At 44.8% G+C, this 26,690-nt stretch overlaps 1 protein-coding gene across 1 annotated transcript in view; it reads right to left on the reverse strand.

Annotated features, from left to right (window-relative positions):
- Positions 1 to 26,690, reverse strand: part of LOC143826018 (uncharacterized) — a 172,385-nt gene that overhangs the window by 100,675 nt on the left and 45,020 nt on the right. Inside the window, exon 3 of the mRNA XM_077314568.1 lies at positions 21,259 to 21,356. Coding sequence (XP_077170683.1) covers positions 21,259 to 21,356 — 98 coding nt within the window. The remainder of the gene's footprint in view (positions 1 to 21,258; positions 21,357 to 26,690) is intronic.

Below are 26,690 nucleotides of genomic sequence, written 5' to 3' on the forward strand. Positions count from 1 at the left end.
AAATCGTTTACCTTCCACACTGTGGTAACGCTCTACTTAGCAGCTAGCCACGGTTGGGACAGGCTCACGGTTTGCTGGCTTGCTTGGATGACATATGCCCCAGGGTCATCATGGGCAGGTGGCGCGTTATTTTAAAGTAGTGTCTTCCTCCGACGAGTGCTACTTTTTCATCTACGCGGTTGGCAGCATTTATTGGTAGAATTTCCTCTGGTGGTACTTGCTCATAACTTACTGGATCAAACTACCATGCCAAGTGGCAGAATAAGAGATGTGCAAAGGTTCCTGACCTCATTTCTTACACATCTGCACCTGCTTTGAGTTGTCTGAGACGTCTTATGTAATACAGATGGATCATCTGTGGAGACTGGCACAAAGATGCCCTGAAGACTCCAGCAGCCTGGCTTGTGTATCCTGCTGATTTTTCAGCCAACTCACTTGCTGGATCTGTGTGTAAGGAGCCCGATTTTTGTGCAAAAATGGAAAATTTCTGTGCAGCTGGAAGAGCACTGCTGCCAAATTTTTGCTATCTGCGGAATCATTATAGACTACCTATATAAGGTGTAAATCAGCGGTAAAGAGCTGATAACAGGATAACCTTATAAGCTTGTAGTTCTAGCAAGGCTCATGAATCTGCTAAAATCATCATTATACTGTAAATGTGTTGGATATTATCATGATGCTCTGTACTAATTGACTCCTAATTAGCAGTAAATTATCAGTAAAAGGCTGATAACCTTATAAACTCAGGTTGAATCTGCTAAATAGGGTTGGGAAGCATAGTTGTGTACACGCCCACCCATGACCCTTCCCCTTCCCACCCCCTCCAGGTCCATCATTGGCCATTTTGGGAAGGGGGGTGGTCATGACCACATATGGTCACATCACCCAATATATATATATATAGGAATAGGAATAGGTAGGAATTATATATATATAATATATATATATATAATTCCTACCCAGGAGTGTCAAGAAACCCCTGGGTTTCACAAAACGCTGGTTGAGAGAGCCTGACTTGGACTTTTGGAAAAGATTTTTCAGAGCAATCCTAAGTGATTGCACCTTTCTAAGCCTGCTGACTTCCCCGGGTGTAAGAGTGGTGTGATTCTTTTTAGTATCACACCGTAAGTCTAGCAAACAGTTCTCAGCTCCGTCATTCCCTCTTGAAATCTCATGATAAGGACCTCTGCAAGAATCCTGTTTACGATAATTTGATTTTCAGACCACCTTCCCAGCAAGTTGGCTCAGGGCAGTGTAAACGTAAAGGTATCCCCTGTGCAAGCACTGGGTCATGTCTGACCCTTGGGGTGACGCCCTCCAGCGTTTTCATGGCAGACTCAATACGGGGTGGTTTGCCAGTACCTTCCCCAGTCATTACCATTTACCCCCCAGCAACCTGGGTACTCATTTTACCGACCTCGGAAAGATGGAAGGCTGAGTCAACCTTGAGCCGGCTGCTGGGATCGAACTCCCAGCCTCATGGGCAGAGCTTTCAGACTGCATGTCTGCTGCCTTACCACTCTGCGCCACGGCAGTGTACACAGGTATAAAATACACAGGGGCTTTTTGCACGCCTTCAAAATCGCACAATGGTTGCTAATTGAAAACGCTATTGATTTGCCATAACGCACGACGTCGCCGACAATCTGCCACACACCTGAAACCAATCTGCAAAAAGCGCTTCCTTGTAGCGCTTTCAGAATCCCCAAAAGTGGATTCACCCTCCGGAAAGCGATACACTCCTGCAACCAATCTGCAACACTAGCGAAAAAGACCTGTGCGTTAACATTGTTGCGGTTTCTACAAAGTCCCTCCCCCTGGCTGTCTTCTCTGATCTTCCGGTGAAGCGATCGCCATTTTTTTTTCTCCGAGCGAGCGGGGATAAACGCACCAGCGAGCCTCTTCTGTTTAGAGGCTTCCCTGGCTTCAGTCCTTCCCCTTTAGTCACTAAGCACAAACCACAGAAAAGCCCGTTTGCTGATGTATTTTCCCATTAATTTTTACACATTCATTCAGCCGAAAATCGGGCCCGTGAGAGAGGGGGGGGGGATTTTTTTTTTTCACTCCGAGGCAGCATGGCAACGATCAAACGATCAAACGACAGCTCAAACACACCAGGCAGCTGGATGGGTCTCTCCGTTGCAACGAATCTACCCAGATTCGTTGCTATGGGTCTGTTTTTTTTTTTTTTAAACCTTTCTTAAAGGGAAAGGGGCTGTTTGGGAGCATGCTAACGGCTGCCCATTGGCTGCTTGACGGCCAGGGGCGGGACAGCTCGGCAATAGCGCTTCCTTTCTAGCGATTTCTGCCGAGACCGGAAGCCTGTGGGAAACGCTACAAAATGCAACTGGATTCCACCACAAAGGCAGGTATGCATAACGACGAATTTCACTACTTTAAATGGCGATTTTTCATTCAGTGACCAATTTGCAACAAAGATCCTGGTGCGTAAAGCCCCACAGTATACCTCAGCAGTTCCCTCATGTACGTGGGAAAGTGTACTGTGATAAATTAATATTGAGCTAGGAGACCTGTAAAAAGCACCCTGGAAAGGGGACCTGTGTCACTGTCATTCACTAGAAGAAGGGGTGTTGTCTGCATGAGAGCTTAAAAAGGGCATCAGTGCACTGATAGAAGTCTGGCCTCATAAACTCAGTAGGACAGTGAATAAAAGGAAGAAGAAAGTGGCTGTCGAGTCACATCTGACTCATGGCAACCCTAACTACGGGGCGTTCAAGGCAGAAGACAGCAAGGATGGTCCATCTTTGCTTGCCTCTACGTAGCAACTTGTCTTCCTTGGAGGTCTTCCATACACATATTAACCAGAGCCAACCCTACTTAGTTTCTAAGATTTGATTAAATAAGGCTAGTCTGGACCATTCAGGTTCTTATATGCCGCTTTTCTCTACCTGAATGAGCCTCAAAACGGCTTACATTCACCTTCCCATTCCTCTCTCCACAACAGACACCCTGTAAGGGAGGTGAGACCGAGAGAGCCCTGATATTACTGTAGAAGAAGAAGAGTTGGTTCTTATATGCCACTTTTTTCTATCTGAAGGAGTCTCAAAGCGGCTTACAGTCGCCTTCCCTTCCTCTCCCCACCACAGACACCCTGTGAGGGAGGTGAGGCTGAGAATGCCCTGATATTCCTGCTGTGGGGAGCCCAAGGTCACCCAGCTGGCTGCATGTGGGGAAGCGGGGAATCAAGCCCGGCTCGCCAGATTAGAAGTCTGCGCTCCTAACCACTACACCACACTGGCTCTCAAGCAGAAGACGGAAAGCCAGGAGCCAGGCTATGCAACCCATGACACATCCTCCAAAACCATGTGTGTCAAAAAAGATTACTTATTTTCGTATGCCATCCAAGAATCCCGTTCATCACTGCTAGCAGTACCACCGGTTGTAGGAGCAAGTGCTGACTCTCAAGAACCTTCACCCCACATCTGTCTCTTCTCCCCCCCCCACCCCCCGGCCACATTCCAGAGAAATGTATGCATTCACTTCTGTACTGTAGTCTCCCCACGCAACATCCTGAAGAAATTTCAAAACTAATTTGTAATCAGGCATGGGCGTGCATGCTTCTTGTGCTGAAATTCTGCTGAGTGTTCAAGCCCTCGGGCACACCTCAAGTAAGCCCTCTGGGATGTCATGTTCCCACCAAATGACAGTCCCGACCCAGCGACACATGGGCAGAAAAGAAGAGACACATGACTAATAATAAGGACAAGCCTCGGAATCTACCTCCCCTCAATTCTCATGTTTCCATACATAACTCTGGGGTTACTTTGTTCCCTCTCAGTTAAAGTGACACACACACACACAAACACACAAACACACACACACACACACAGGCATGGGGTTGTAAAATTTAAACAGGCATTCTGATCAGGTCATCTGACACTTCCCACAGGGCTAATGAGGGTGTGGGTTGCTTGTCTGGTACTTCAGCATGAAAGAAATGCTCATCAGCTCAGGGTCACGGGCAACATCTTTATTAATCGCATGCAAAAGAAGGGCAACCTGGATGAATGGAGCGCATATGAATATTTATCTGCGGGGATCTTTGCACTCCCTTCCCAGGCACACCAGTGTGTAGATAAGGATCGCTGATAGCAGGTACAGCTCCCAGCCTCCTTTCCATGACTTCATTCCTTTGTTCCCAAAGTATGCATGGGAAACACAATTGGAAAAGGCTAAATCTTCTAGACCAGGGGTAGTCAACCTGTGGTCCTCCAGATGTCCATGGACTACAATTCCCACGAACCCCTGCCAGCGTTGGGCTCGTGGGAATTGTAGTCCATGGACATCTGGAGGACCACAGGTTGACTAGCCCTGTTCTAAAGGCCTGTTCACTCAACTACTTCAACCCATGGCAGCTTCGCAGAGGGAGCTGACCTTTGTGATACCCTGGGTCCTGTGGTCCTATCACCTCCATAGCACGGCTATCCTCCAGTGCATGGAGTGTGTCATTCTATGCCAGCCTTTCTCAACTTTTTTTTAACACTGAGAACCCCCTGAAACATTCTTCAGGCTTCAAGAAATCCCAGAAGTGGCGTGATTGTGCAGAATATGGTTGGGGAACATACCTGTATACATACTCAACCAGGGCCCCTCCCCTTTCCATGCCTTCCAGGCCCAACATTGGCCATTTGGGGGGGGGGGTCAACATGACTATATATGGTCATTTCACCGAATAAATGCTTCACACATTTTAAAGATATATTACAAATCCCATTTTGGGAAACCCTTGAAAAGCCGTCAAGAAATGCCAGGGTTTCATGAAACCCTGGGGGAGAATGCTTACCCTATGCCGTCCGTGTCAAAGCAAACCGCGTATCTTTTCCAGAAATGAGCCTCAGGGGAGGGCGGTATACAAATGTAATAAATAAATGTAATAAATAACAAAATGCTAAATTTTATCTGTACATTTTATCTGTTGTAAATAAGCTTCTGACCATGAAATTTCAAGAGAGGCAATGAGGTTTCAGGGAACGTCAGGCTAAATATACAATAAAAATAATAATAATCGTGACCCCTTTAAGACAAAAAGTACCATGCACTAGACCAGGGATAGTCAACTTGTGGTCCTCCAGATGTCCATGGACTACAATTCCCATGAGCCCCTGCCAGCGTTTGCTGGCATCTGGAGGACCACAGGTTGACTACCCCTGCACTAGACCACAGCTTAGAGAACAATCACTTTTAACTTAAAAAGCACAGAACACTCAGAATAATACACAGGTATGTTACCTGAACTTGTACCTATGCACACTTTTAATTCCACACTTTCTAAAAGAAGATCAGGGCAACATATATCATTTGTACGCCCTAATTTTTATCCTCACGAAGAATGTGAGTTGAGTTGATGCTAAGACTGATCCAAGGTTACTTCAGCATTTTCCAGATTGCCTTCATGTCCCGTTTTTGTTCCCCAATGTTACCAGGTTTTAGTTTATTGTGATCTAAGACCAAAAAACTATCAAAGATCCGTCTATAGTTTATAGTTGAAACTCAACATCAAGAAAACAAAGATCATGGCATCTGGCCCTCTCAATTCCTGGCAAATAGATGGGGAAGAAATGGAGATAGTGACAGATTTTATTTTCCTGGGCTCCAAGATCACTGCAGATGGGGACTGCAGCAAAGAAATTAAAAGACGCTTGCTCCTGGGGAGGAAAGCTATGGCAAATCTAGACAGCATCCTAAAAAGCAGAGACATCACCCTGCCAACAAAAGTGCGTTTAATCAAGGCTATAGTATTCCCAGTTGCAATGTATGGCTGCGAAAGTTGGACCATAAGGAAGGCCGAGCGTCAAAGAATTGAGGCTTTTGAACTCTGGTGCTGGAGAAGACTCTTGCGAGTCCCTTGGACTGCAAGGCGAACAAACCGGTCAGTCCTAGAGGAGATCAACCCTGACTGCTCTTTAGAAGGCCAGATCCTGAAGATGAAACTCAAATACTTTGGCCACCTCATGAGAAGGAAGGACTCCCTGGAGAAGAGCCTAATGCTGGGAGTGATTGAGGGCAAAAGAAGAAGGGGACGACAGAGAATGAGGTGGCTGGATGGAGTCACTGAAGCAGTAGGTGCAAACTTAAATGGACTCCGGGGAATGGTAGAGGACAGGAAGGCCTGGAGGATCATTGTCCATGGGGTCGCGATGGGTCGCACGACTTCGCACATAACAACAACAAATAGTTTATAGTCATATAAAACAAAATCATTAACATTCTAATACTAATAACAGCCCTATCCACTGTGACTGTTATTTATCTTGCTTTGGGGTCTACACAGATAAGCACAAAATTTGGCAACTTGACTTGAGTACTACACTGAGTACTACTTGAGTACTACATCTTGTAATTTAATAGTTTGTTTAAACCAGCCTTTCTCTTTTTACCACTGAGAAACCCCTGAAACATTCTTCAGTCTTTGAGAAATGCCAGAAGTGGTACAATTGTGCAGAATATGGTATACCTGAGTACATGCCCCTCCCCATCATTTCAAGGCCCATCACTGGATGTTTTGGGAGGGAGGGTCAGGATGACATGACCATATGTTATTGTGTCACCCGATAAATATTTAATGAATTTTAGAAACATATTATATCGAGCCTCTTGTGGCGCAGAGTGGTAAGGCAGCAGACATGCAATCTGAAGCTCTGCCCATGAGGCTGGGAGTTCAATCCCAGCAGCCGGCTCAAGGTTGGCTCAACCTTCCATCTTTCTGAGGTCAGTAAAATGAGTACCCAGCTTGCTGGGGGGTAAACGGTAATGACTGGGGAAGGCACTGGCAAACCACCCCGTATTGAGTCTGCCATGAAAACGCTGGAGGGCGTCACCCCAAGGGTCAGACATGACCCGGTGCTTGCACAGGGGATACCTTTACCTTTAGAAACATATTAAAAATGGTTTAATTAACTCCCATCCATTTGGGAAACCCTTTCAGGGCCATCAAGAAATCCCAGGGTTTCATGAAACCCTGGTTGAGAAAACCAGGTCTAAACACATCTTCACTGAGCAGTCATAAAGATTACTCAATAATTGTTCCAGAATTTTCATTGTGTCCAGACAAGTTTGCTAACATTCCCATACTGTCCTGGTCCTTCCTCATTTCCCCCTATTCTTTCCTAAACCAGTTTTTCCCATCCTTTTTTCCCCATCTCAGAATGAATAAGCAAGATAGTCTCTTGCTTGGAATGTGAACACTTCCCCCCCCCCCATTTTTCTGGATGGCCACACATTTGAAATTTTATTTAAAAATAATTTAAGAACAATTTTTAAAATTTAAGATTTTAATTTTAAATTTTTAAAATAAATATTTGCATGCCAGCGCTAGGCAACGAATGAGTTGTAGTGGTCAGGGAATGTAACTTAATGAGGATTGCACACCCCCTTGAGGCTGATGAAATTCTGCAACAGTAATTAACTGAGACCTGCTGTTACGCTCCATTACGGATATTATTATACTCTGTTATTCTCAGCATTCCACGGTTTATAGGGGTACATCTTCCCATCAATCTCCAATTTTGATACATTTATTTCCTTCACTATGTTTTCCCCCAGAATTAACCCCAAACAAATGGCGACCATATAAACTAGGTTTGTTATTCCAGTTTGTTCCATGCATTTATTAAACACCTTTATTATATTGTATGCTAATTTGCTGCTCACTCTCTACCCATAAACATGAACTAGAAACTTCTGTTTCTGAAGAAGTGTGCTTGCACCTGAAAACTTATACCTTGCATAAAACTTTGTTGGTCTTAAATATGCCAGAGCCTCTTGTGGCGCAGAGTGGTAAGGCAGCCGTCTGAAAGCTTTGCCCATGAGGCTGGGAGTTCGATCCCAGCAGCCGGCTCAAGGTTGACTCAGCCTTCCATCCTTCCGAGGTGGGTAAAATGAGTACCCAGCTTGCTGGGGGGATAAACGGTAATGACTGGGGAAGGCACTGGCAAACCACCCCGTATTGAGTCTGCCATGAAAACGCTAGAGGGCGTCACCCCAAGGGTCAGAAATGACCCAGTGCTTGCACAGGGGATACCTTTACCTTTACCTTTAAATGTGCCACTGGACTCAAAGTTCATTCTGGTGCTTCTGAGCAACAGAGCTTCCCATCTTTATCTAGGAACATACGCATTAAAGAAACATATATTGCACAGGTCCATACTGTCTTGAACTGTCCATACCAGTGAACATTTAATATGTAATCTAATTTAATATGTTATCCACATTGGATGTCTTCTGAATTAACTGAGGAAATTAGCTTTTAATTGGAGATTTAGTGAATGGGGTAACCACTGAAGCTCCACCAATGCTTACAGGGATGGTTCCCTTTCAAGAAACTCCAAGATGTAAACTTTAAATATTCTTTATTAGAGAAAATCAAAGAGGTATAAACAAGCTAACAAAAACAAGTTAAACACACAGACACGGTTGCCTAAAGAAAACAAGGGATGAAAAGTGATAGTATTGGTAGGGTGGCAGTATTTACCATTCACTATGTGAAAAGAAGTTCATGGATTGAGAAGTCAAACAGCCAGCATTTCATGAAGAGGAGAAGGAAATGGACCTACACAGAAGTAGGATGTGTGCATGGGATTCAAGAATACCCGCACGCGCACACACACACACACGGCTTTGGCACTGGATACTGTATTTTTACAGGGGGGAAAACTAGACTGATGTGCTAGCCCCTAAAACAATGAGTTGATGAGATTTCCTGAGTTCGATAATGAATTTTGGAGGCATGTGTTGGGTTCCTGGAGAAACCTTAATGGGTTACTAGGAAATGTTATCGGTTTTACTGAGTAGAACCAAAGGTGTTAATATTTCTTGATAACCTCTTGAATATCATGGTGGGACAAGGAGTTAGGAATTGCTAATTTAGGTATGTGGGTGTGAGGGAAGGATGGAACTTTAAGAAACTGACAAGATTAATTACCAGTTCTTGGAGATCCTATTATTCTAACTACGCATTTCACCTGGGGGTGGGGAGGGACCCATTAGTGAGGAACCCCTACATCCCCAGAAGTTGTAAACTGATAAGTTCAGGTAGGTCCTAGAGGTTAACATCTGGCTGGCATCTATGTTTCTGTTCCTGTTTGGAAACAGGCAGTGACTTTTTACACTTAAAAACTGTAGCTGACAGCTTTTTCAGTATCCATTTCAGAGAGGCTATGTGCTGCAAATTAAATATTTGATGCAACATTGAGGAAGGGTGTTTCTGGCTGTCTGTCTATAAACTATCCCTCATTGTGAGGAGGGGTCTGCCTGCTAACATGACTGTTTTCTGTCTACTGAAACTAGGATCTTACTATGACATTTTTTGTATAATTTAACATGTCTTGTTAAGATCTGTGCTTTGCCTCAGTTCTGTTTTTAGCCGTCTGTTTGGTTCTACAAGCCTAATTCTATTATATTATTTGCTGAAAACCCCATCCTTTCAATTGTAGCGACTGATTCTGCATAATCCGCCTCGAGTCCCAGTAAGAAATGTGGACTATAAATCAGGGGTAGTCAAACTGCGGCCCTCCAGATGTTCGCTGGCAGGGGGCTCCTGGGAATTGTAGTCCATGGACATCTGGAGGGCCGCAGTTTGACTACCCCTGCTATAAATGATGTACATAAATAAATACATTTCATTGATATTTTAACAAGCTGTTCTTCTTTTTGCAGGATCAGTCACACCACCATCTCAGAAGGCCACAACGAGGAAGCAATTTGCTCTTGAGTGACCTCTTAAAAATCTAATACTTTTCTTTAGAAGACTGATAAAACATGATCTAAATGTCTAAAATTTGTAAAATAAAGAATTGACCCCACTGCTTCAATTTGACAACGGCCTGGTTGTTTTGCTCATTTAAAACTTGATTTTGTATCCTACATTTTTTGCATGGGTGGGAGAAGCCTGTTGTTCTCAGGTTTAATGATCTTGTTTTCAAAAGCATTCAGAATTCGTGGTGTGTATTATTCATACATACAGGGACATGCGCAACCACTTCCTATAAAGCATAACGAAAGAAAACATTTTTATTACCTCTATTGGACTTTCTGTCCCACCATTATACATGAATAGGATGACATTTCAACAAATTTTGGCCTGAGTTAAGTCCATTCCATTCCAGCAAACGCATCCAAGAAATTTACTTATAACTACTTTGTGCCACTGACTTGCTGATTTTCCATCATCAATTCCTAACATTTAAAAAAACTACTCCTGCCTATCTGGGGAATTTGGGGTTTTCCTGTTTTTAACCCTTATTAGTTTAGCTGCTCTGATATGTTAAGTTACATCAGCTTTATATCCAGATTAATAATTAGGTTAGTCTGTATCAATTGCAAAAAATCTATAAGGTGATTCTCCAAGTAATAGGTATTGTAGCAATGTTGCTGGGCCGGCTTTCATTCTAAAGTGCGTTCTTCCTGCTTAACAAGTGAGAAATGCATGAGAGTTTACTTTTCCCTGCTTGAGAATGCACTTTTGCATGAGAGCTGGGCAACACTGAGAGTGGTGGTCTTTTGAATAATATTTCAAGTGTGGTCTCCGTATTTAACATTGATACAACACATGTTAGTTGGAACATCAGCGTAAAGATTTTTTTTACCACTCAGCAAGCCCTAATGTTATTTTATTGTATAAGTGCATTTTAAATTATTTGACCACTGAGGAATACCCTTAGGGTCGAAATGCATCTGGTCTTACTTCCATGTGTTATTGCTGATTGTACTATGCAGTATATAATGGAGCGTTTATCAATATTTTAAATTTTTATTACGTGCATCTGATTATAATAAACTAGATTTCAAGCCCATTTTAATTTGAAATAAAATGGGCGCTAGATGGGCTGGGGGGGAGAGCCCGTCCCCGGCAGAAGCCGGAGGGAAAAGGGGGGCTGGGAAAGGAGGCTTCTGTCGGGGCGGAGATCTCCCTCGTGGCTGCGAGGGAGAGCTCAGCTCTGGCAGAAGCCGGAGGGAAAAGGGGGGCTGGGAAAGGAGGCTTCTGTCGGGGCGGAGATCTCCCTCGTGGCTGCGAGGGAGAGCTCAGCTCCGGCAGAAGCCGGAGGGAAAAGGGGGGTGGGGAAAGGAGGTTTCTGTCGGGGTGGAGATCTCCCTCGCGGCTGCAAGGGAGAGGTCAGCCCCAGCAGAAGCCGGAGGGAAAAGGGGGGCTGGGAAAGGAGGCTTCTGTCGGGGCGGAGATCTCTCTCGCGGCTGCGAGGGAGAGGTCAGCTCCGGCAGAAGCCGGAGGGAAAAGGGGGGTGGGGAAAGGAGGTTTCTGTCGGGGCGGAGATCTCCCTCGCGGCTGCGAGGGAGAGGTCAGCCCCAGCAGAAGCCGGAGGGAAAAGGGGGGCTGGGAAAGGAGGCTCCCGCCCCCCACCCTCCCCAAAGGCTCCCACGGCGTCCTGTCGGCCCCGGGAGCGGGCTTGCCGGGCGAGGCCGCTGCCGGGGCCGAGAGAAGGCCGGCTCCCACCACCCCCACCCTCCCCCAACGGCGAACGGCGTTCTCTCGGCCTCCGGAGCGCCCTCGCTGCCGCGAGGGCGCTCCGGAGGCCGAGAGAAGGCCGGCTCCCACCACCCCCACCCTCCCCAAACGGTGAATGGCCCCCGAAGCTGTCCCCAACCTTCTCTCGGCCGGCGGAGCAGCCTCGCGGCGTCGTAGACGCCGCGAGGCCGCTCCGCTGGCCGGGAGAAGGCAGCGCGGGCGACCGCTCACCTGTCGCTGTGCGGGTGAAGCAGGGAATGGGGAGCCGCGCATTGCCTGCTTCGGGCAGGATGGACACTTGGAGGGGCCAATCAGGAGCCGCTTCGCGGCTCCTGATTGGCCCCTCCGAGTTTTTATCCCGGACCGGTCCCGCCCTAACTCCTCCCCACTACCCCTTAGTCTTTTATTCAGTCCGTGGCGCCCGTGGCGCCACGGGCTGTGTACAGATATTTCCTCGGGAGGTGGTGGATTCTCCATCTTTGGAAGTTTTTAAACAGAGGCTGGATAGCCATCTGATGGAGAGGCTGATTCTGTGAAGGTTCAAGGGGGTGGCAGATGACAATGGATGAGCGATAGGGTTGTGAGTGTCCTGCATAATGCAGGGGGTTGGACAGATGACCCAGGAGGATCCTTCCAACTCTATGATTCTATGATTCTAAACATAATTTTTTTTCTGATCAACCTTCAGATTCCTAACTACAAATCTTATCACAATTTTATATACCTTTACATATATTTTCCCTAATACTACAAAAAAGTTGCAATTGTTGGTGTTCCATTTGTTTAATATATATGTTTGTTAAACCTCATTCCCTAGCCATAGTAGCTGTGCAATACAAGAAACAAAATAATGCCATGGCTTTCAATACAGAGATGCCAAATTACCCCCTCCCCTCAAATTTCTGGCCCACTCTTGTCCTCAGCTGTGGTATACTGCAGCAGAAGAGAATGGAAAAAAATCTCCTTATCTTCAAGGCTTTGCAGAAACTATTTTCTTGAATATATTAAATGCCCAAAGGAAGCATATATGTATGGAAACCTATCTAAGTTTGTGTAGGACTGAATATATGAAGCTGTCAGGCCATTGGTGGAAGCTGTCAGGCCACTGGTGGAGACTGAATATATGAAGCTGAATATATGAAGCTGTCAGGCCATTGGTGGAAGCTGTCAGGCCATTGGTGGAGACTGAATATATGAAACTGTCTGACCATTGGTTAATACTGTTGTTCATGATTGGCAACAGCTCTCCAGAGTCACAAGCAAAGGTCTTGCCTACTATTTGATCCTTTAACTGGAGATGCTAGAGATGGAACCTGGAATGTATTCGTGCAAAGTAGATGATCTGCCCCGAGCCATGGTTTTACTCCTGCTGCTTTGTCTTCTGGCATATATGGCTTTGAGTCACCACATGTGAAATGTTTCACCTTTCACTTTTACTGCTGTAATTAGATCACAAAGTTTCATCAGCCTTCCACAGGTTAGCCATTCACATTTCCACCACTAATAAGATGGTGTCAAGATAAGTGGACTGAGTACATAATCTATTTCTGTTACACTTTGCAGGAAAAAACTGTGTGTAGTTTCTAAGTCAACAATACAAGAATTGCGCTTCTGCTCATAGCAGTCTTTCTGATCAAAGCAACATCCCTCCCTCCTGTCACTAGACATTAGAATTTCAATTGCAATGATGAAAGATAGATAATGTTTAGCAGTGATTGAACAACAGTCTGTGACATTCCTTATGAAAGGGGGCAGCACATCACTTAGGGACTCTTATACCACTTAACCTTCAAAGTAAGTTTGAGGCAACTTTTCCTTCAATAGAGTCCTTGGTCCTAGTATCCCTGTGACTGCCTTTCCCAAGGCCAGGATCTTGCTTATGGGCCACCCTAGATACATGAGGATGTGAAGACATACTGCCTTATGTTGGCCACCTTTAAGACATCTTGTGAATGTCAAGTAGGAGACTTGTCCCTATCCTTTCTCGCATCCTCCTAACTCTGTAAATGCCTCAGGACCAAAAACATCTGAAGGAATGTCTTAAGGTGTATGGACTGCCCCAGATTCAGAGGTTGGCTGGAGGTGCCTTAATACAGGAGCTTGCACCAAATGAAATATGTCTGGGTGGGAAGGGACTGATAGGAGGGGGTCCTTCCTAGCAGCAGCCCTCAGATTATGGAACTACTTCCTCCAGAAGGTCAAACTAGCTGCCCATTCATATTTGAAAACACATCTGAACCAGGAGAGTTTTGAAAAGGTTTATGAATTTAATTTTTTTTCCTGATTTCATTTTCAATATGAGCAGACAGTGTGATGCAGTGGTAATTAACAGAGGCATCACATAAAAATTACAAGATGTCATGATCTCACTGTATACTGCCTTGGTCAGACCCCACCTGGAGTACTGTGTGTAGTTCTGGAGGCCTCACTTCACTAAAGACCTGGAAAAAATTGAGAAGGTGCAGAGTAGAATGATGAGGATGACCCGGGTCCTGGGGACCAAACCCTATGATGAAAGGCTGCGGGATTCGGGATTGTTCAGCTTGGAGAAGAGGAGGTTGAAAGAAGATATTATTGCTCTTAATTATTTGAACATTTGTCACTTGAAGGAGGGCAGAGAGTGGTTCCTGTTGGCACTAGAGGATAGGACCTGCAGTAATGGGTTTAAACTACACGTAGAATGGTACCAATTAGATATCAAGAAAAAATGTTAGAGTAGTTCAGCAGTGGAATTGGCTGTCTAAGGAGTTGGTGAGCTCCCCCTCACTGGCGATCTTCAAGAAGCATCTTATCATGGCTGCTTTAAGGTTGATCCTCCATTGAGCAGGGAGTTGGACTAGATGACCTGTATGGCCCCTTCCAACTCTATGATTCTATGATTCATTTCATTTCACTGATTGGTGTGTTAGTGTTAGCTCTGAGTATTCTTCTAAACAGAGCAGGAAAGCAAAAGTTCCCTAAAAACAATCAATCAACCCTGGTTCCTCCGTTCCTTTCCTCCCTGCAATTACATTGGAGGCAAACTGACCACATGTCAGGAGAGATTACATTACAAAAGATCCTTGCTGTATGGTCACCATTTTGTGAAACTAGGGCAGTTCTGTGTTCCCCAGCTTCGGTGTGATCCGAAATCCAGATTTTTTAGGTGTAAACCCAGAAAATATCCCTCTTGCTCTATTCACACAAAACGATGACTGCATACATCAAGAGGATTTCACTATTTTCTTATGTCAGGTTGTAAACCCAACATTGTAATGGATGAAAAGGGCTAGATTTTGAGTCACCATCCAATGAAGCTGCCAGAACACTCAACTCCGGCTCCACCTCTCCCCCTTTCGACTTCCTCCTTAAAACTCTACTGTTCTCCTAAAACATCTTAGTCCTCATCCAAAGCTGAAACGGAATCTGGATGCATACAACTTAACTGAATCGCCTCTTTGTCAAATGTGCAAAATGTTTCCAGATTTGAGAGTCTTTCGCAAACAGTGGATGAATGCTGGCACTTCCCAAGATATATACACGTGTAGGGCAGGGGCTCATGTTATTCTGAAGACTGAACGTGTGAACTGTTGCATGTTCAAGCGTGTAGGAGAATGCATGCGCAAAACTGGCAAACCAGCTTAAGCCGCCAAACTCCATCTTTTGCGGGAAGGTGAAAGGAAAAGAACGCACAACCAAGTAAGGCCCAGGTCCTGGCTGGCAGATCTTTATGAAGCCTTTTCTGCAGGGACGAAACCGCATAATATATTCAAGATGTCAGAGGTTAGCCATAGTGCACGTGAGTCATGCTGTGAAACGCCTCACCTTTCACTTTTACAGCTGTAATTAGATTACAGAGTTTTTATTGCCATTTTAAATTCTTCCTTTATAGGTTGCTACCCAGCTATGGGTTTCCCCCTTCCCTCCCCCCTCCAGCACACTTAAAAGCTCGGGTGCATTTCATTCCCCCCCACCTACAATGCTGGATTAAGTGTGAAGGACTGTTGAAATCACAAGGCAAGTCACCCCTGCCCTCTTAATGGGATCTCACTGCTGGTACATGACCTCGCAGGGTGATATATACAATCAGCTATATTTATTGGTGGCCGAGAGGAAGGAGGATCATAAGAGCAAATGGGTTGCCTAAGCCTCAGGAACATTTGTCCTGCCTAGGTGTAAACTGCACGGAGCTTTTATTCCAACCCCAGATTGATTCAGTCCCTGCCCTCTACACAGAATGCGATTTCTGTTTGGATTTTGGGCGATTTAAATTTTCCTTCTGCAGCAAGAAGGATTGATCCGGAGTGACCCTACCTTTATTGTGCGATATCTCAGAGTGCTGTTAATCCTGAATAAAGAAAGCTCTGTGGTAGAGAACCTCTGATAGGCTACACCTGGTCATGTGACACGCTAGCCTTAAAGGAGAAGCCCCTAACTTCTCTCAACTTCTGTCGGTCCTGGATTTTTCCTCCCTCCTCTGCCTTTTTCGATCCTCTCCCCCACCCCTCCAAGAAAAGAAAGAGGCTCCCTGCCTGGCTCCTCTCCCCCCCCTTCAAGAAAAGAAAGAAAGAGGCTTCAAGAAAAGAAAGAGCCCCCCCACCTTCTGAGCCTCCCTAACCATGTGCAGAAGACTTCCCTGTTTCAATGGGGAGGAGGGGGGAGAGGAAGACCCGAGTTCAAAGCGATCTGTATTCAACAGGATTGACAATGGAATAAACAAAGTAAGTGCAGACTCTGCCCTACAGTAGCAGTGACAAGCTTAGACTTAGCAGGACAGAGTCCAGTGAAACTGCTTCCTCTTGGTGGTACGTGACAATAAACTGACAGTACCTTTAGATAACAAAACAATCAGCAGTGGTCTAAAGATCCACGGGGCCCATAACACCGGAGTCAGTTCAAGGATTCGTGGGGCCCATAACACCAGAGCCAGTTCAAGGATCCATGGGGCCTATAACACCAGAGCCCATTCAAGGATTTGCGGAGCCCATAACACCAGAGCCCATTCAAGGATTCGCGGGGCCCATAACACCAGAGCCAGTTCAAGGATCCACAGGGCCTATAACACCAGAGCCAGTTCAAGGATTTGCGGAGCCCATAACACCAGAGCCCATTCAAGGATTCGCGGAGCCCATAACACCAGAGCCCATTCAAGGATTTGCAGGGCACCAGAGCCAGTTCAAGGATTCACGGGGCCCATAACACCAGCGCCAGTTCAAAGATTCGAGGGGCACCAGAGCCAGTTCAAGGATTCACGGGGCCTATAACACCAGAGCCAGTTCAAGGATTTGTGGAACCCATAACACCAGAGCCCATTCAAGGATTCGTGGGGCCCATAACACCAGAGCCACTTCAAGGATTCGCAGGACAACAGAGCCAGTTCAAGGATTAGCAGGGCACCAGAGCCAGTTCAAGGATTTGTAGGGGCCTTGCAGAGTACAATTATGGGAGGAAGCAGCCAGACTGGGAGCGCAGCCAGTGGAAAGGGGAGTTGTTCTGAGTATCCTTAAAGAGGGGGAAAGCGGGGAGGAGAGAGGCTACAGCTATGCTCCATGGTGGGTAGGCACTGTGTGGAGACCCTGGAAGTGTGGGGCCCATAGCACATGCTACGTGAGCGACATGGATAAACCGGCCTTGATAATAATAATAACTTTATTTTTATAGCCCACCCTTCCCAGTTGGCTCAGGGTGGGTAACAACAATAGATGTACAAACTGAAAGGTTATGATGAAAATAAATGTAGGGCAGCTGAAGCATACAGATTGGCTTCCAGACGGTTGGATGAAAGAGTATGAGAGTATGGGGAAAGATATGATTAGATGTACACAGAGATTTTGGAACATGGCATTGCCAGGTGGGTGGGGTGTAAATTGAAAAATAAATAAGTCAGTTCTAGAAGAATAAAAGCACTTGTTGGCTACATTTGCCAGTTGGCCTATGGGTAAACCATCCCACAGGCCAGTGGCTTATGTGCATACACATTCCCGCAGACATACTAACTAAATAGCTAACTGATTCAAACAGTTATCTCCCCCGTACCTAGCCAGCAGGCAAGCAAAAGTAGTGACTCCAACACATTTGCTACCTTAAAAGTGCCAACAAACATCTCAACTATCCAACAGCATGGTCATTTGAAGATTATCTTAATTCCAGAACATATAGTGCAATGCTATGCAGATTTCCTCCAGTCTTATTCCACAGATTTCAATGGGTTTAAACTAGAATAACTTCACAACGGATTGAACTATTAGAGACAACAATATAAGGTATTTGGGTTGCTCTTCATAATACTATTGTTTTAAGTCAGGGGTAGTCAAACTGCGGCCCTCCAGATGTCCATGGACTACAATTCCCAGGAGCCCCTTGCCAGCATTCGCTGGCAGGGGGCTCCTGGGAATTGTAGTCCACGGACATCTGGAGGGCCGCAGTTTGATTACCCCTGTTTTAAGTTATTCCTCTTTCCAGTAGTCTTTACCAGAGGACTCAAATTATAAGAACGTGGAACAAATCCTCATGTTGCAGTCTTTGTTACTGCAGTTCTTTTATCTGTTCCACTATATATTTCTGGTAAGGCCTTGGAGGAGGAGTGTGTCTCATGGCTTAAGTGCCACTCAGCACTTAACACCCACTCAGGGAGGATGTCCCGCCCCTGAATGCCTCCTTCTCCAACCGGCTTGCCTGTCTGTCCAGCGGCCAGCCAATTGCCTTCCATCCCCCACCCTGACCACCCCCTCCTCCTTCCACTCCCCTCTGAGGCTCGGAGGCTGCAGATCTCTGCCATGTGAGAGCTGCCCTGTCAGTGAGTTCCCTGCAACCTGCAGACTTTCCAGGTCCTGGGGGGAGGCTGTCCAAAGAGTTCTTCCACTCCATCCCCCTAATCTAACGCCCGTTGTATTCCTGAATGCAACGGGCTTGGCCCCAAGTAAGAATATAAATGAACAGTAAAATGGGGGGGGGGGGGGGAGAGGATCTGTATTAACTACAGCACATCCCAAAGCTTGAAAGTGAACTAAAGTGTTTAATTAGAGAGAACTATGAATGTAATCCAGCTAGCTGCTCTACCTGTCAGCATTTGGATTCATCCACGATAAATGGACCTTAGCCTCGAAAGAAAACCAGATAAGCACATTTCTCTGAATAGAACACAGACCTTTCCCATCTGGCATGTGTGGTGATTAAGATAAAGAATTTCCACAAAATAACTGAGAGTCTTGGGCCTGTAAAATACCCCATTTCCTCCATTAATTGTGTCCACGTGGAGCTGTAACCAAGTAGCTGGAACAAATAAACCCAAAGCAATATTGTTTTCCCTTTAAAAAAAAAGTATTTCACTTAATTTGTGGAAGAGGTTTGAACTCATTAAAAATATGGACCATCTCCCAAGAGAGTTTTGGCTCTCCTTCTCAACCATATCACCTTAGCTACATATGTGACACAGCTTCTCCATTGCACAGAGCACATAATAGTTTATTAAATGCTGAACAATAAACTTACCTGAGATATAAGCTCCTTAAAGGCTACCCATAGGCACAGAACTGGATGATTAAGCTTTCCTGCCACCTTTCAAAGCAAAGTATCAAAACATGGATTTGGTACCTAACCCCCATTCAAATTACACTACTCCAGCACTCCCTACAGCAGGGGTAGTCAACCTGTGGTCCTCCAGATGTCCATGGACTACAATTCCCATGAGCCCCTGCCAGCATTTGCTGGCAGGAGCTCATGGGAATTGTAGTCCATAGACATCTGGAGGACCACAGGTTGACTACCCCTGCTCTACAGGGCTGTCCTTGAAGAGTGCTGGGTAGCGACACTGGTTTCAAAAAGCAAGAGCCAGATAGTGAACTGGCACATTTTACAGAGAACACACATTGCAAGCTTTTAAAGAAGCTGTTAATTAACTTCCAGGTACAAGCTGTTACTTGGAAAGCCCCAGATGGCCTTCAAAAGAGGTATGTATGATGAACTTGCCAGTTAAATGAGATCCTCCTACTTCACAAAGGCTCCATCTCTATAGCAAAATGGGTGACAACCAGGTACAGGGTCTTTTCTGATGCCATACTGTTAACAGTCAAACCCCTCCCCTCAATTAGGAGCAGTTTATAAAGCGAAAACCATAAACCCCCTTAAATCCAATATAGTGCCTGATTGAAAATGACACAGAGATAGATATCATAGATGCAAATCCACTATCTGGTCCAACAGGATACAGAAATGGGTGCCTCCAAAAACTTATAGTCAGGAAACGTGGGAAAGGGCGGCTCTGGCAGCCTCTTCCACTCCAAGGAGATGCATAATTTAGGACAATAGGTTTCCCAAGAACTTGAGACTAATGTCCTCAATTTGCATTCTCACTTCCCCTGCATCTACTTTCCTTAATAATTAAATACTTAACACTTTTACTAAGCTTGAAAGCTTTCCCATCCAGTATTCCAAGAGTTATCAAGAACTATTATCACCCATAGTTCACCTTCAGTAAATCTCATTTTGCTTCTCCCAAATCTTTGTTTAACCATGGAACGAACACTCATCATGTCATTGTTTTTGTTGCAAAAGTCAGCATAGATTTAAGAAGCATTTTGCCCTATATCAAGAGAGTGTGTGTGGGTTCCTGGCACGATACACCCCCCCCCCCCCGCCTTGTGTATAGGTTCTACCCTCTTTTTGCTACTGACTCTGCAGATTTTTATCATCTAGACTGGTAAATATTGCTTTCCCTTAAAATACTCCCATTTCCCCCCTTCTTTTCTTAACCAGCCTTGTGTTTTTCAGTGTTTTATATGAGTTGTTCCCCTGCATTTCCTCTTAATAAAAGACTTTCTGGTCAAGCATCTGACTGGTTTATTTTGAGTTTCTCTAAGGGAACAATCCCTGTAAACATTGGTGGAGATCCCAGTTACCCCTTCTCACAACACCTCCTTTAAGCTAATTTCCCCAACTCATTAAGATACTGCTATTTGGATAAAAAGAATAGTTGACTCAAAAATTCCCTTTCTATAGCAGCTGATTGAGCACAACAGAACTTGAGATGCCCTTTTTATTTTCCCTGGTACCTTACTGATCCCTTCTTCTGCTCTTTCCCTGATATATTATTTTATTTAGCTGGCTCTGGCTTTGCTATTTGTTTTAAAAACTGATCTTAAACTAAGTTTTAAGGCAATTTATTTCAAAAAATGTTCCCATCTGCACGCAATAGTATGAGATTTTTTAAAAGACTGTGCTGCCATTTATTAATTGGATATGTGCTGTGGTTGCTAAACTACTTAAATGTTTATACTGAAGAGTGCATTTTCTTATTGTTATCTCTGTTTTAATCCTTGAGTTTATTAACTGGTAAATGCTGATCATAAACAGTGCAATCCTAAACAGAGTTATATCCTTTTAATCCAATGGGTTTAAAAGAGTATAACTCAGTTTAGGATTGCACTGCTAAATAAATGGAGAAGAGCTGGTTTTTATAATCTGCTATTCTCTACTTTAAGTAGTCTCAGAGTGACTTATAATCACCTTCCCTTCCATTCCCTACCACAGCCACCTTGTGCAGTTGTTACCTAAATTAGACTTGATTTGGGGAGTTTAGACAGTGTGAAGGGTATGAGATCTCTGCCAGTGTATTCCCTTAGAAACATTTAATGAACCAGACCAGATTGAAAATGAAAGTAATTTTATTAAGAAAGTAGTGATTGAAGTAAATTGCCAAACTTGCACGCAAATTAAACACACACACACACACACAAGAGGGGGAAAAGGGTTGAGATTATGCAATAGGGAAATATCAAGGGGAAAGTATAAATTATAGCTACCTTCATGATGTAGAGAAGTCTGTGGAAGAAATAGCTAGCACTTGTGGAATAGCAGCCATTACCCCACCAATTCGTGTTTCCTGTGATTACTTTAAGTCCTGGAAAGGAAAAAGACAGGTAGGTATCTCATATCTGCCTTTTTGGGCTTGATCAGAGGAATTACACAAGTAACCCCATTACTGGGGACTCCCTGGAGAAGAGCCTAATGCTGGGAGCGATTGAGGGCAAAATAAGAAGGGGACGACAGAGAATGAGGTAGCTGGATGGAGTCACTGAAGCAGTTGGTGCAAACTTAAATGGACTCCGGGGAATGGTAGAGGACAGGATGGCCTGGAGGATCATTGTCCATGGGGTCGCAATGGGTCGGACACGACTTCGCCCCTAACAACAACAAACCCCACTACCTTAGTGAACTGTTGCCCTGATCCAGGTTCCCTCCCCGCTATTTCTTTAAGTCCAAATTAAATGTTTAGGGTTTCTACATTGTGCGTAGTTTAGCCCTAGCTTAACACTTAGATTGTCTAATTCATTCAAACACACATTCAAGAACATGACAGCTATGGGGAGGCATTATGCTAAAACTCCTCACAGACTATCGGCAGGATGCAACTTTCAGAACATATTGGAAAGTATACCTTTTTTTTTGTAAAAATGTGCTACTTGCAGTAGCGAGATCTCTAGGACGGGAATCAACACGGACAGCCTCATCTTGTTTTCTGGTGACTTAAAAATTACAGAGCCAAACTATATTCTGTTCAGCATCATCTAGGCAAAAAGGGGGGACCACTTTGCTGTGATGCTGACAAGTTCACGATCAAGCTCCAAAATATTTTTCTGCCTCTGAATTGTGGTCATGAGTGATCATCTGGAATAACAATTTCCTTTTTGTTTTGTTACGGGAAAGGCTACTGAAAGACGCTTACTGTGAAGGAAGAAGGAAGAGTAAAAAAAAAAGGAGCATATTGTGTCCATAAAACTCAATCATATGGTCCTCTGAACATTTTTCACTACTACTCTATGTTCAGTAACAAATCTGATGCCAACAATTCTGGGCACTTCACCAGAATTGTTGTAGCAAACATCCCAGCCAAATGAATGTAGAAGAATGCAGCACTCAGTTGCTGCAATTATTTCTCCTGGTTTTGGCGCTCAGGAAATATCACAACTGGAAAAATAATGGCTTCACTCCGGGAAACCGGTGAGCAGGGAGCAAATTCTAAAGTTAGCTGATAACCTTGTACTTTTGGATAAGTACTGGCCTATTTAAAACACAGCTTTGCGGAATCTCTCAGCCAGATTAAGTGCTGGCAAATTTTTCGGTGTGTGCACACAGCTATGTTTCCCAACCATATTCTGCATGATTATGCCACTTCTGGGGTTTCTCAAAGCCTGAAGAATGTTCCAGGGGGTTCTCATCTGTAAAAAAGGCAAGAAAGACTGACCTAGGCCTATTATGCACACAATAGATAATGCACTTTCAATGCACTTTAGAAGTAGATTTTCCTGATCTGCACAGGTATATCCAGCTGCCAAAGCACATTGAAACTGCATTATCCTATGTGTGTGGAATGGGCCCTAGAGGTTGGAACTCAGCAAATGCTCAAGTTTGTGAGGAGGGGTGTCTCATTTTTTATAAGTGTTCAACATATGTTTGAAAATAATACACGACCTTCACAGACTGATGTCCAACTTGTACAGATGCATTAAACATATCCAACAAAACAAGATGTGTAGCAATATAAAGTTTGAACAAACATAGCAAATATATCTTCCTGTCTCAATGCAGGGCTGTGGCGAACATTTTATTTCAGTCATGAAGGCTTCGTTAAGAGTTCTAAAGCTATCCATCTTTAGAATCATAGAACCACAGAGTTCAAAGGGGTCTCACAGCCCATCTATGGTTGGGGGTCACCACAATATGAGGAACTGCATTAAAGGGTCGCGGCATTAGGAGGGTTGAGAACCGCTGATCTTGTCCAATCTCTTGTTCAATGCAGGATCAGCCTAAAACATCCACAATACATTTCTGTTCAGCTGCTGCTTGAAGACTGACAGTGAAGGGGAGCTCACCATCTCCTTAGGCAGCCCATTCCACTACTGAATTACTCTGACTGGGAAATTTCCTCCCCTCCCCCCCCCCCGCTGCTATCTAGCCAACACTATTCTACATGTAGTTTAAACCCATTATTGTGGGTCCTGTCCTCTGCTGCCAACAGAAACTCCTCCCTGCTCTCTTCCAAGTGACAACCTTTCAAATACTTAGAGGGCTATCATGTCCCCTCTAACCTCCTTTTCTCTAGGCTGAACATTGCCAAGTCCCTCAACCTATCTTCATAGGCAGTGGTCCGCAACCTTTCCAAGGCTGCGGACCGGCGGTGGTAGGGAAGGCGATCGTGCGGCCGCGCATGTCGCGCATGCACGTTTGAGCCATGCACGGCCGCAAACACACATGCGCGGCACTTCTGCGTTGCGCATGCACGGCCCTGTTTCCCTCTCCTCCCCACACACAAAACGAAGCTTGCCGGGCCACAAGCTAATCGGCCGCTTTTGCGGCTGATTTGCTTGCGACCTGGGAAGTTTCTTACTGCGGGGGGAGGGAGCCGCGGCCCAATGCCAGGGCCTTCGCGGCCCGGTGGTTGGGGACCACCATTCATAGGGCATGATCCCTAACATTAAGTAACTGTTTTCCCACATTTTAAAATAGGAGCTACCGTAAAGCTTTGAAGCAATCCAGTGGCTGTGACTACCTAAGCATGATTTCATTAGCAAGGCAGTAATGCTCCTTAGTGGATCAATATGTGCTGTGAAACTTCCACCCACTTAAATCAAGACACTAACTTCTTAAATTAGATTTCACAGCTTGAAAGTCAGCCTTCAAAACAGAATACTTTTGCTTTTAGTTTTAAAAAAGGAGAAGAGTTGAGTTCCCTAAGGAAGCGCGTCTAGCCTCAACCAGAGCCAGGGCCTTTTCAGCTCTGGCCCCTACCTGGTGGAATGAGCTCCCAGGTGAGCTGCGGGCCCTGCAGGATTTACCAGCTTTCCACAGGGCCTGTAAAACGGAGCTCTTCCACCGTGTTTATGGTTGAGGCTGGAGTCAGCAAATGAGATCCATCGCCCACCCCCACCCCCCCGGGATTAGAAGTTACATCACTCCCTCCTTTCCTGCTGCTCTGGTAGGGGGGAGTGGGAATAAGATTGTTTTTCTGCCATGTTGGGATTTTTAAAGTCTTTTAATGGGTATTTTAATGGGCTAAGACTATTGTTACCTGCCACGAGCCTCACAGGGAGTGGCGGTAAATAAATCTAATAATATTAAAGCTAATCATAATAAATCTAATCATAATGATGATGATGATGATGATGATGATGATGATGATGATGATGATGATAAGTAACCGTTTGAGGGTGGATCTCAAAAATACCAATAATACCAGCGACAACAACATCAACAACAACAATAATAATATGTAATGGTTTGAGGGTGGATCTCAAAAATACCAACCTTTGTTCTCTCCAGCAAGCAAGAAAATGACTCCTCTCTAGAGGAAACATACCACATCCTTTCATCCTCCATGACTGTTCAAGGTATGGGGGACCTATGTTCTTCTCACAGCGAATAGCTTGAATAGTTTGAACCTAATGCCATAAAACAGCTGCATCTGAAATTCTACAGTTTGCTTGAGCGAATCTACTTGCATCCATTCCCTTCTGACTCCAGTCCATAAGCTTTACACACACCAGAGTAGCTGTGGGTCTCTGGATACGACCCTATTCTAAAAGCAGGGGGACTGTGAACCAAAACAGTTGTAATAGTAAAGTCTATTAACCTGAACAAATGTATGTATTTCACCCTGCTCTGTCACCTCATTACAAGCATCCTGTTTCTCAGGTAAATTCATGACCCCCCGGCATCCACATATGCATTGTAATAAGCCACCTCATATAATAGGTAAGATATATCTAGGATATTATAGATCAAACAACAAAAACCACAATAATCTGTTGTTGTTGTTGTTGTTGAAATGCTATTGAGCAGGTCCTCATTCATCTAGCGACTACATCCTTCTTTGGTCAAATTTTGCTGATTTAAGAACCCAATCTATCTACATCTTATAATGGAGGCCAAGACAGCATCTGGTTTTACTGGCCTCCCTGCCAGAAATCCACCAAATTTACTCCCCCTAAAGGGGCCTCCCAATAATGAAAACTGGAAAATATTTTTTGCAATAGTGTTAAGGTTTTTTTTAAAATATATATAATTTTTATTTTTCCAGAAAAGATAGAAATAGAGTAGATACATATAATAAACATTAGTGAAGCAATTGTTTAGAGTCTAAGCATATTAGGACCCGCTCCTTTCCCCATCTGATTTACCTTTTTAGATTGTTCAGATAAGGACCCCATTGTTCTGATTTTCCATTAACCATTAATGTCAACTTAGCCATCTTGGCGAGATCCGTGTTAAGCCGTGTTAAGGTTTTCATGCTTTAATTAATCAGTTTAATTAAGCTCTTTGGTTGGTTTTCTTATTTATGTAACTTTGATTGTGGTACCCTGCCGAGGCTCTAGAGAGAGTTGGTTTTGTACCCCGCTTTTCACTGCCTGAAGGAGATTCAAAGGGGCTTACAATCGCCTTCCCTTCCTCTCCCCACAACAGACACCCTCTGAAGTAGGGCAGTGCGATTCAGCAGCCGAAGCGGCCGCTTGCACCCGGCACAGCCAGTGATGTACCGCGGGGGGGGGGGGGGGAGGCGCAGGTGCACACACGCAGGCACAGGGCTCCACGCCTGCGTGTTGATTGGCGCAACGGCGCCCACGCCTCCCCCCCGTGGTGCAGCGCTGGCTGTGCCGGGCGCAAACGGCCGCTTCAGCTGCTGAATCGCACAACCCTACTCTGAAGTAGGTGGGACTGAGAAAGCTCTTCCACAGATCTTGGGGATCTCACCAAGCTCTCAGCCCCTAGCTGCGTACTTCTACCATCTAATCATCCCACAACAGCGTAGAGCATTCATGTTAGCTAGAACTAATGCTCTACCTTCTGCTGTTCTATATGGGAGATTTCAACAGATCCTGTATTCAGCTAGGTTGTGCCCGTGTGGACAATGCTGTATAGAATCAATTACACACGTTTTCTTCCATTGTCCATTTTATCCCTCGATCCGAGCTAAATTTCTTAACTCGCTGCTGTGTAAAAGAGAACTGCATTCGGATGACCGAAAGACTCAGTTTCTTTTGACATCCCAGAACCCTGATATAATTGAACCAGATGCAAAGTTTTTATATCTTGCCATGAGAAATCGTGAATGTATTATGCCCTACCCTAAAGCAGGGGTAGTCAACCTGTGGTCCTCCAGATGTTCATGGACTACAATTCCCATGAGCCCCTGCCAGCATTTGCTGGCAGGGGCTCATGGGAATTGTAGTCCATGGAC

Source organism: Paroedura picta, chromosome 1 (assembly GCF_049243985.1).
Source record: "Paroedura picta isolate Pp20150507F chromosome 1, Ppicta_v3.0, whole genome shotgun sequence".
Taxonomy (NCBI): domain Eukaryota; kingdom Metazoa; phylum Chordata; class Lepidosauria; order Squamata; family Gekkonidae; genus Paroedura; species Paroedura picta.